The following is a 12,077-nucleotide window of genomic DNA, read 5'->3' on the forward strand; positions in this document are numbered from 1 at the left end:
ATCATTTAAGACTCGTAACATGCGACAATCGTGGCATATAAGAGTACCTTAACGCACATTTAGTAATGTACAGTTAACTCGAAGCAAAAGTTAAGAAGATTAAGTTATCATGCATTGATTGCAACGTTATTTGCAGTATTTAACGTTACGCTATATTATACCGTTCTTTTTATAATAATCGAACCTTTTTGTCATACAACTGTCATATAACAAATAAAAGTTTATGAAATTGTTTTTGTTATAAAATGTGTCATAGAAGAGATGTATTGAAAACATTTTTTATCTATTTTCTTGACAAAAGTAATTTTATACATAAAAAATAGTTCTCACGCAATTAAAGAACACGTACTGCTGCAAACAAGAAATTATCGTTTGTCAGGCAGATTTTGTTTAAAAAAAACGTATACTCGTGTTTTTTACCGAAAACATTCGTCACTGCACACGAGAAAAATCAATTTGATTAAACTATGAATAACAATGATTAAAGTACTCGAGAAAGAAGCGTTTGACATACGACGAGGCGACGCCATTGGCTGTGACGCCTGTCAAGACTCAAGACGCTTATTTATACACAGCTGTAGTGTGCAACACGTGCGTACCCGTGAGCACATTTACTATTAGGAGGATCACGGTTTTAACTTTAATTTTCGTCGACATGGGGGTCCACGACAACGCAGATTCGAAATATATCGTTATGGGTACTTCGAGTTTCTCGAAATTGGCACCGAAACGTCCTACTACCGTTGTATTTAACGAAAGTTCGAGCAAAATCCAAAAATTCGAGGATAATCAACAAAACGTTCAAGCAGAAAATGTGGATAAAGGAAATAATATTAGTTTACAACAACAAAGGAAGTCTTTACCGGTCTATAAGCTTCGTAAGCGGTAAGTTACGTATCATTGTTTTTCGTTTTTCGATTGATTTTTTACTGCTATACTTTACGCCTTCAAAGTAGACACGCAGAATATCGTAAAACAAGATGGTGTATCATCGACTATGCAAAGTTGATAACTCGGTTTCTCGTCCTACAGATGGCAGCGTTATATGGAACTAAAAACGCGCGTACTGAAAATAATTTGAAAAATTATTTGTTAGAAATATCCCGGTACATACTAATATTAATATACGATATTACGTATATATCTGCCAAACTATATAAATAATATTTTAAGCGATTGTTATTAATCAATATATTTATATATTATAATTAATTATAAATAATCGATATATTCTAAATAATGTAAAAAAGATCAATGAAATTTATGGATACTATTTAGCAACATTTTTATCAAATATTTAATTCCCTGTGCTTAAATATCTTTTGGTATTCTCAAACAAAGCCGGATTCACATTGCAAAGTTATTAAATCATGGATAAGTAATTAGTAGAAGTACAAGTAGATGATATATATCGCGATTGTTTACGAGGATTACGGTGGTATTTTTAAAAGTACGTAGCTTACAGTAGATATAAATCTGTTTTATTTTCTCTTACTTTTACTTCTTTGAAATTTAGCGAAAAGACAGGAGATTCCGTTTCCTACGAGCGAGCGTTGTTATTAGTAAACGTTATGTCATTAAAGCGAACGACATAATAGTTTAACTATATACTGGAAACGGGGAAAGTATAACGTGGACATGGAGCAATTCTTTCGCCTACGTCCATAGTTTATTAAAGTTAATAGTGTATTTGGTATAAATTGATATAATTAGCGGGTTGCAGTATTTAACGTCAAAGATACCTCCATCTATTTTTCCCCATCGTAAGACGATGTGGTTTCCACGTGAGCTAATAAATTGCCTTCAACGTTCGTTTCAGGCTACTCGAAGAGATTCGCAGAAACAGCACTCTAATCATAATTGGCGAAACGGGAAGTGGCAAGACCACGCAAATTCCGCAATTGTTGCTCTCGTCTGGTATCGCAGGCACTATCGGTTGCATCGGTATCACTCAACCTCGAAGAGTAGCGGCGGTGAGCGTGGCTCGCAGAGTTGCACAGGAGCAAGGAGTAGAACCGGGTAAATTGGTCGGTTATTGCGTACGTTTCGAGGACGTGACTTCGTCGCAAACGAGAATCAAGTATCTGACCGACGGAATGATGGTTCGCGAGGCGATGACCGACGAGATTTTATCGGATTATTCAGTGGTGATCCTTGACGAGGCTCACGAACGCTCGGTGCAAACTGACGTATTGCTCGGCGTGGCGAGAAGGGCACAAAATTTACGAAAGCTTAAGAACCTGCCGCCGCTGAAGCTGCTCGTAATGTCAGCTACGATGGACGTCGATAAGTTCAGCAAGTATTTCCAAGCACCAGCAGTGTACTTAGAGGGTCGTCAGCATCCGGTGAAGATTTATCACGCCGTCAAATCGCAGGAGGATTATGTGTTCTCTGCCCTTGTTACAGCTTTCCAGATTCATCGCGACAACCCTGCTAAGTAATTTTTTTTTTTTTTTTATTCACTCTGTTCCTACTTGTTACTTACTTGCGTAAAAAATGTCATTTTCAAGTCGCGGAAATATTCTCGACGCTGTAAATCTTGTATGGTTTTCGTTTCGCAATATCGATCTTTCTACGATACCTGCAGGTACGAAGAAAAATGACAAGCAAGTAGGTAATTGTACGACGTAAGAAGACGGAATTTCGTTTCTTTGCGTACAACATCGTATACGTTATACTATGCAGCGTGTTGTATAATCGATGTACTCTATGTATAATCGATGTACATGTACTCTATCGTTCATAAGTAATTCGTCCCTCTATCAATCTTTTACTTGTTTAAATGAAAACAAGAAATATGCCTATATCTTTTTAGCTTCGCGTTTATCTCTAACGAACGACTGACACCTCAGAAAATCAATTTCTCTTACACGCACACACACATTATGTATTTGCAATAATATGGACGGTAGAAAACTTAAATTTATGACGGTAGCTTTAAGCGCATAAGCTGCTTATAGCATAGACAGAGACTCGTTGCCAGAGTGAAATGAAAATTATATGCCCCTTTTTAAATGGAATCGTACGATTTTGAAGCAGCTCGTTGCTTCCTATAAATAATTCTCAGAGTGCAACATTTCCGGTCCAATTATTCGGTTTATCACCTCACTTTGTACGAAATCATTAATCATCCTTTCAGATAATTCGCCTTTAATATACAAAAGACCACTTTCCGAAATGATGATAATTGTAACGAGCTTACCGTTACTGTACCAGTTGTACCGTATTCGAATGAAACGTGTCACTGTGCTATACATCATTTTGTTTCTCTTTCAAGTTTAATTTAAATAGAAGCGGCACGCAGAATATCGAAGGAAAATTATGGAGTACCTGTTACGAATTCCCTCCAATTTTCTAGTATAAACGCGTTCCGCGATACGATAATAGAAATATCGTCGAGTGTAAATTTTTCAGCATAGTAGGCCATTTGCAAGATGCCCGTGTATTTGCATAACACCGTTACTTTTATTCGATTAGAGGTGAGCAGGTTCGAATACGAAGCCTGGGGAAATGGGTCAGAAGGAAACAGACGATTTCCAGAAACTTTTTGTCTCTTTTCCAGCGAGGATATTCTGGTTTTTCTAACCGGGCAAGAAGAAATAGAGGCTGCGGCTGCGAGCGCCAGACAAGTAGCTAAACAATTGGATGGGCAGGGTTATCCATCGTTGAAGGTGTTTCCATTGTACTCGGCTTTGCCGACGCATCAACAATTGGAAGCCTTTAAACCATCCGCTCCTGGAATGAGAAAGCTGATTTTGTCGACCAACGTGGCTGAAACCTCCGTTACCATCGGCGGTACGTGTGAATCAACGAGATTACTTTATTTCCAACTTTTTTCTCCTATCCCGTCGTCTCTAATCTCTTCAGGCCGAATATTTTTCTTTACGTTAGAAGAGCTCTCTACATATATACATACATGTACGACGATATTGTGATCGTCGGATTCATGTTGTTCATGGATAACGATGAATCACGAATTCGTTGCAGTTCTTTTGTTCTGTCACGATTAAATGTAAATAGAATCAAAATTTCGAGGAAGACAACCGAGGCAGGTAATTTTGATCGTTTGCTTTTGTCATTTATGCGGAGCATTTACGAGAAAATGTACAAAATGTGCAAATTGCGTATACTTATGCAAATGCATATTTTCATAGAGTACAAAGGAAGACACGAAATCAAGATAGGAATTTGTTTGGATCTGTTTTTGATTAAAGGATCGTGCAGACTGTTTCGTTCAACTAGAATATCGTGTTTTAACGAAAGCTGTTTGGTTCGAAGGTGGCATCGTACGGTGCAAATTACTTTTACGCAGATTTTAAGGGACAACTTTATTTCTTTTGCACGGAATCATATATCTTTTTTAGTACACTGATCGAGCCATACCTACGAGAATCTATCAATCTATGTATGTCGGAAAACTATTGATTTAGCAGATATTTCAATTTTAATTTGTCAAATTGGACGTATGGTAGGTAGACGCCAGGGTATCGTTTCTTCTTAATAGCCGTGCGATATTTTCGAACGTTTTATCTTGAATATTAATTCTGGTCGATCCTGCGAGTTTCGTTGGCACGATACCCTAGATAGTCAGCCTTCGTGTTTTCCGCGCCAACGCGAACCCATTTTCCACGCTTTGCGCAAAAACCGATAACGGCATTGCCGCGGTAGCAAACTAAACGCAATTACGTTTGCGTTAATAAGGCCATAGAGTTGGCCATCGAAAGCGTAAGAGCGGCGATATCGTCGGACGAAAGCCTGGCTTGTATCAACGCACAATCTTCCGTAAGACAATTACGATATAGGCCCGGGTTTAACCGCCTTTGAGAATCCATGCCGAGCGTACGATCTTCAAACGAGGAAATCGCGCGACGCGAACGTTACGATGGAAACTATAATAAGATTACGAATTACTAGCCCGTTCGGCAAAGATTTCCACGATAGAGTACACGTGGAATCGCGTCAACTCGTAAAAAGTAACTTTGCGAAGAGAAGCGAAAGGAAGTTACAGCAAGTTACGAGATACTTGAAATTATACGATAAATTTGAAGTTTCGGTATCAATTTTTAATAATATCGGCTACGTGGTCGGTAGATGCGACTTTAAACAACGAAAAGGAAAAGGGCATTTTCCGCGTGTAGCTCGATCTGCTAATATCGCGAGCCGAAAGCCGGTCCGCTCGTTCGCGATAGACTCGATTACTCGCCGCGTTCTCGCGATTACGTTGGCGAGAGGGAGCGACGACGTTGCCGATGCGCGCGGTAATTTCTCGACAAAATTACGCAGGAATTCGACACGTGATCGACACCGGAGTGGTGAAGGCGAGAACTCATCACCCGACCACCGGATTGGATGTGCTCAGGGTGGAAAAAGTCTCAAAGGCACAGGCCTGGCAGAGGACCGGCCGAGCTGGCCGGGAAGCGGCCGGCACATGTTACAGAAACTACACCAAGGAGGAATTCGAGAGGATGAAGGAGATGTCTGTGCCAGAGATACAAAGGTGTTCCCTCGCGGGAGTAGCCCTGCAGCTGCTTGCTATCGGGGTCGACATCACCACCTTTGATTTTATGGACAAACCACCGAAGGAGGCCGTTGACGTTGCTGTGACCTGTCTGGAAAAATTGGGCGCCGTTAAGGGTGAGTCTCGTAGTTTCGACGGCATAAGAAATGATAGATCTACGCGTAAATCGCGTAGATATTCTCGTTGCTTGTCTCGATTTCAGAACGAATGAATTTCGCTAGATGTTTTGAAAGGTGACCACTAAGGAGAGAGTGGAGTGAAGTGGTTCCAATAGTATCGATTCATGTAAATAAACGAGCGTATAGTTTTGCGAAGACGATGGGATGGATCGCGCAAAGGTCGATATCGCGATACTATTTTATCTTTGTTATTATTATATATTTATTTCGAATATCGTTAATCGTATAACATCATCGCCATCGAAATCGTATACCGCATACATATGTACTATACGCATACGTGTCATAGACGTGTACGTACATTTACGTCATAATAGGTCGAATAAAATAGAGAGAATATGAGTATGAATAAGCATTTAATAGTTCGATGGTGTTTGTTGTTCAATAAATTTGAGTTGCTTTAAAACAGGTAGCAATTACTTCAATAAAATCAGCCGGATAGATATGGACAAGGTATTCGTGAGATGTCAGATGAATATTTTATAAAAATATAATGTACTCTCGACTAATAACGATCCACTTAAACTTCTCGAGTATTTAACGGAAAATCGCAGAAATAATTGATACTCGTGGTAAATTTAATGAAACTCGTCGATCAAATTTTTATTCGTGCCACGAATGTTACGCAAACGATAGTTACGTGTAAGTTATTTAGTACGATAGATAGAGGTACTCCAGACTATGTGCAAAGTTCAACATGCGAAAATTAAACGCAAAGCTACGAATGTCTGTTCGTAGAATTTGCGAAGAGAAACTAGATCGGTCAATTAAGTTTTCGACTATGGTTGGACTTTGAGTTTCTCGTTCGCGAGATCAGATTGCCGCGCTAATCGAGCTATCCGAATCGTTGGAAGATTTCTTTTTCCTAAAACGATTCACTGGGATTTGTAGTCTTCTTAATCGATCTCGATCGCGTGAGAAAATTAACGTCAAATTACATAAACGCGAAGAAACGGCAGCATCGCCGCATACTCCGGACAGAAAGAAGATGGATGGATTTCGACTCGAATCTTACGTTTGCTCGATCATTCTGTTTCGTCGGTCGAATAATTTTATCGATTTTCAGAAATTATATGATCTTTTATTTATTTATTAGCGTAAAGCGTAAACGATATATCGCGTGATATATTATATTGTACGGTATAAAATTCTATATACGTAAACATCGTAATTTCGAGGACACATAGTACGATATTATACGCGTATTTCGAACTTTACGAAATACCGTACCATCTTCGTTGATCCTAAATATAATTAAATTAACGAGATATCTCTATATTAAATAAGCGTATTACGATGCTATTAGTCTTCGGTAACATCGATATCGTAATTTAGATTCTCTTTTCCAATTGTCAGGTTTAAAATCTACCGTTGATTCCCGTTATTAGAATTCCCGATACTTTTAACCACAGATAAGCGAAGCGAAGCATTCCACGTAGAAGTACAGTATTCTATATAGAGAAAAACAACTTGACTCTCGAGTCTGTGGAACGTTTTAATCCATATCGTCTCTAGTAGCAAAACGACAAAAAAAAAAAAAAAAAAAAAAAAAAAAAAAAAAAAAAAAAAAAAAAAAAAAAAAAAAAAAAAAAAAAAAAAAAAAAAAAAAAAAAAAAAAAAAAAAAAAAAAAAAAAAAAAAAAAAAAAAAAAAANCGTTCCACCGAGAATAAGATCAAGCGTCAAGTGGCATTCCGTATCGATTTTGGGATTTTAGCTGTTCCAGAATGTGCAAGACTCGCTACACTACATCCTCTATAATCTCATTTTCTTCGTATCTCGTCATTGATTTTTCCAGCGACGATACAAACTGCGTTTCTAACGCATTCGTGCAAATACCCTCGCAGATATCGAATACAAATTATCGCTGTTCGATCGTGGACAAACATCCTAAAATATAGGGTAATAATTCAGCTCTCGATCGATCTTACGTTTATTGAAAAATAGGAATTCGTCGTGGAATACGAATGGAGGATTTGATCGAGGCTGACGGTTTCTTAAGCGAAACGGAACGAAAGTGCATAGACGGTCCATCGTAGATGGAAGTCCTTTGGCTTTCGTGTAACAGTTTCATCGCGATCCTAGAAATACTCGTACGTTGTTCACGTATACGTGGATTATACGAGTTTGAATTTATGCACAGCGTGTACGATCGAACCGTAAAATTTTGTCAGAATATCTGGTCGCTCTTTTTTTCCTTCGTTACATCGCTTAGCTGCTTTTGTTCGTTCAGTCGTTCGCTTTATCGAAAAATTATCGCTACATTTTTATTTTACAGTTTTATGGAATAATTTATTTTGCGAGAAAGATCGAACAAGGTCGTAAGTTACGTGCGATATAATAAAGTTACATACATATGGACTGTATTATCGTAGACGTGGGATTTCTTTTTATTAGTACGACAAATTGGGAACTGGAGTTCCGCTGCAAACTCTCGAAAAGGAAGATTCTGAATTTCAAATAAGCGACATCAGCTCACGGAGCAAATATATCCCCGTCCGCGAAAACAATACGTTCTGTGCTGCTTTATTTCTTTTTAGAACAGCGATATTTCATATCTCACATGTCGGTTGTTATCGCGACTGTATCGCGTATATCTAAAACGAAAATCGCTGCAACTTTATTCGACGTCGTTTATGTTGTCTGGAAGAGTATAATTCGACCATATACATCATATTTCGATACAGTCTTTTTATATCTATTTGTCTTCTATCGATCACGGGATAGAAAAGTTTCACGATGATCGAAGGATATTTTACAAATCTATCGACACCTGAAACTGATACGAACGAACTATAAGACGATATCGAACGTTCTCACGATCGTCACGATCTATCCTTTAAGCAAAGCGATAAGTAACTCGCGTTTACGTCGATCATTATATATTTAATTTAATTAGTTTCGAGCTAATCGCAATTTCTTCGAACTCTATTCGCGCTTAAAGACGAAAATTGACATTGCTAGAAGAAGTCGCTACCTTGCGGAATATTAAAGGGGTATTTCATTTTTGAGAAAAGTTCGTGCGATATCGGTGTATCGAAAATACGTATCGAAATATCGTACGTACGTTTATGTACCTATATGTTTAAGAGATAAGATTTTTTCGTTCGACTTTCATGGGAATAGGTTCTCCACCACAGCTGACTACCCTTGGAAGAACAATGTCCTTGTTTCCGTTGGATCCACGGTTCACTAAGGTGATTCTTGCATCCGCGGAGCATCAATGTCTCGAAGAAGCCCTCACCGTCGTCGCTCTATTGTCAGGAGAGTCTGTTTTCACTGATCCACCTGCGAAAAGACAGCAAGCTTACGTCGCTAGATCAAGGTATCGGATTTTATCGATCTCTGGCCTCTGTTTCGTCCAACACTTATTCCATATATCGTAATGCTTCTTTCACCGGCTCTTTCATACCTCTCTTATACGTTTCGCGTATATATCATAATAAACGATTAGAAATACACATCTATCCTTCGATACAACGTAACGCACGCTAATAACCAAGAACTTGCTCATCTCCGATACCTGTTTTGAGAAATTTTGCGAACGAGTTGTTTCGCGATAACGTCCGTAGATGCATCTTCCAACGAATAAATAGTCCTGACGCGGAGTAAATCGTAGAAGCAAGCAGCGCTCGAATTTCACCTTTCAGCATGATTTTCTAAATATTTTCAAAGCAAATTAACCTAATCCGATATCGCTGAACTCGTCACGGTGTTATCTATAGCGCCAGATAAAACATAATTGTGATTGAACAACTTGTTCGCAATATTTTTGTCGTCAGACAAAAACCAAAGTGCCTTTGTAGCTTTAAAATATTTTTGAAATAGGAAACAGCTACGAGTTTCGTGAAAACGAAATTTCACGGTACAGTGATCAAATATTTGTCAAAATAAGTATTCAGGAATCTAGAGCAAATTCTGTGTATCCCTTTAAAGGTCGAACAGATCCGTCCACGATGCGATCGATACTCGCAGCTTGTTACGCTTCTTTCGTTCGTTCCAGATTCGCCTCCCCCGAGGGAGACCACGTCACGTTGCTGAACGTTTTTCGCGCGTACGCCAATACCAAGCAGAAGAAGGTCTGGTGTCACGAGAACTTTCTGCATCACAGGAATCTAGAATACGCCGCGGAGGTGCGACAGCAACTCGCCACATTGGCGGAACGTGCGAATTTGGAGAAGGCCAGCTGCGGGACGAATACCGACCAACTCAGGAAAGCACTCTTCGAGGGTCTCTACGATAATCTCGCTGAATTGCAGAGGGATCAGACTTACATCACCGTGAGTTCATTTTATTCTCCTCTCTCTCTCTCTCTCTCTCCCTCTCTTTTTTTCACTCTCGTAGCATCACAACGACCGTCGATCTCGAGGCCGCTTGTCCGAATCCAAGATCCGTTCGACGAACTTTTTGGCCAGTGGAACTTTGTCGTTGAAGTAGGTCGATCGAGTACGATACCGTACGTAATTATTCGAGCCACGAAAGTCTCAAACTTTCCTCTCTGATTGTACTGTAAGGTAAATAAATGTGTCCCGTTGATGAAGCGCTGTTGACTTTTTACGAGAATAATCGACAAATAGAAGATTGCGTTTATACGCGGTTGAAGCGTAGTAGTTTGAGATATTTGCTGACGTCGTTGATAGTTGGCGCGATAGAGAGGAAAGGCATTTAAAAGAAACGCGACACAGGTGGCAATTTTTACATTGAAAAATATATATATTTTCTCCCACCTCTGGATAAATACGGATATTACGTACTATTTTCTAGAAATATATCTTGATTTTGTAAAATCATATATACATAATTCTTAGTTCAATCGATTTATCATGGAATTTCGCTTTTACAATGGTGGTTAGGAAAATAAAAATTTAAAGAAATCGCTTAATATTTTACGGAGCGATTAAAGTATTTACAGCGCGTTAACAAATAATTTTTATCGAATCGTAGAAATTTTGATCGCGCTTCTGTAAAGCTTATATTACTTTAATACGTCTTTAATACGTAATATATCTTGTCGAGACAACGTGTAGATAAAGCGACTTTATTTACGTCTTTCGATAACGTTGCATGGAGGAAATTTTGTTGCATCGTATCGTGGCTTGGTTTTCAACGGGTTAATCGCGTGCCATTGGGCGTCGTACGATCTCTTTTAACTGGTTGCGACAAAGGAAAGCGACATCGTAGCGAGACGGAAAAGTTTACGGTGCAAGAACTTTTTAAACAGACAAAATTGAAGGGAGAGGTAGCATTATTTCGTTGTCATGTCGGAAATTTGAAGCTTAAACAAGTTCCTTTGGAGTATGAGGCACGGTTTAAGTAAGCTTTCTCTGCCAGCGACTTGGTAACGAGAATTTAGGAGTAATTGGATTGTTCGTTTGTGTAGGTGAGCTCGAAGCAGCCAGTCGCCATACATCCTTCCTCGACGTTGCACGGCAGCAAGCCACCGTTGATATTGTTCACGGAGGTTGTAGCCACCGGAAGATGTTACATCCGCGGTTTGTCTGTCATCGACTGCTCGTGGTTGACCGAAAAAGGCACCGGTGTCGGAAAACACGATTAAACGGAATCTGCAATCTTCGTTACAAGCGTTCCCGTTTTTGTCCCGAATCGTTGTAATCGGGAAGAATCGACGCAACTCGTTTTTGTACTCTGTACAGTTCTTTAATAAAGACGATGATCTTGTCGGAGATGGCACGTGGATACGTAAATAATTCGCCCTTTCTTTTGCCCTTCTTTACTCCATTTTACTTATCCATCTATCTTGCATTTTAGTTGATATCGTTTGCCGTAGGCGTTGACATAACTTTGAAAGTAACGCATTCATTGTTTCGTCGTCGATTAAAGAAACATATCTAAAGATTTAGATAAAAATATATACAGTTCTAGTTCGGTTTTTTACGCTTATCGATCGTATCTCTTTGAACTTTGAAGATCTTTATCGTTATCGATAGATTTCTTCTCCGGCACGATTTCTATATATCGAATAATACGATGATAATTACAGACATTAGCAATAATTAATAATTATTAAAATATGGGGCATTGATATACAATTTAAATCAATATTTATATATTTAAATAAATTTCTTGAAATATATGCTACACCAGTTACATAGTTCATTTATATCTTTAAGTCCAGAGTGTCTCCCTTTTCGCGTAAACGCGACGGTCTGTTTTGGAAAAACTTTGGTACGAAATATTTTTGATTTAATCCTTTTTTACGTAGTACTTACTCGATCGATGGTGTTACTCGTGGAATAGGATATCGGTCGATCGAACGCCTGTGGCCGCGCTGCGAGTACGCGACTCTTTTCATTACGTTTCGGTATACGTCCGGGACGACTTGTTCAATTTCTTCGCGAACGTTTCGCTTAACCCGTCGAAT

The 12,077-nt window shown here is 38.9% G+C and overlaps 1 protein-coding gene across 1 annotated transcript; it reads left to right on the forward strand.

Annotated features, from left to right (window-relative positions):
- The first annotated feature begins 46 nt into the window (after window positions 1–46).
- LOC122567862 (ATP-dependent RNA helicase DHX33) lies at window positions 47–11,379 on the forward strand. The gene is made up of 7 exons (XM_043726991.1): window positions 47–885; window positions 1,820–2,437; window positions 3,563–3,795; window positions 5,284–5,634; window positions 8,822–9,020; window positions 9,699–9,975; window positions 11,076–11,379. Exons 1-7 carry the CDS (start codon window positions 656–658, stop codon window positions 11,250–11,252), a joined length of 2,085 nt encoding a protein of 694 aa, XP_043582926.1. The 5' UTR covers window positions 47–655; the 3' UTR covers window positions 11,253–11,379.
- Window positions 11,380–12,077: the final 698 nt, after the last annotated feature.

The sequence above is a fragment of the Bombus pyrosoma genome, linkage group LG1, assembly GCF_014825855.1.
Source record: "Bombus pyrosoma isolate SC7728 linkage group LG1, ASM1482585v1, whole genome shotgun sequence".
Classification (NCBI taxonomy): domain Eukaryota; kingdom Metazoa; phylum Arthropoda; class Insecta; order Hymenoptera; family Apidae; genus Bombus; species Bombus pyrosoma.

Coding starts and splice junctions, on each gene's coding strand:
- LOC122567862 (XM_043726991.1), top strand. CDS start 656: ATGGGGGTCCACGACAACGCAGATTCGAAATATATCGTTATGGGTACT. Junction 3,796..5,283: donor AACCTCCGTTACCATCGGCG/GTACGTGTGAAT, acceptor AAAATTACGCAG/GAATTCGACACGTGATCGAC. Junction 9,976..11,075: donor GGGATCAGACTTACATCACC/GTGAGTTCATTT, acceptor TCGTTTGTGTAG/GTGAGCTCGAAGCAGCCAGT.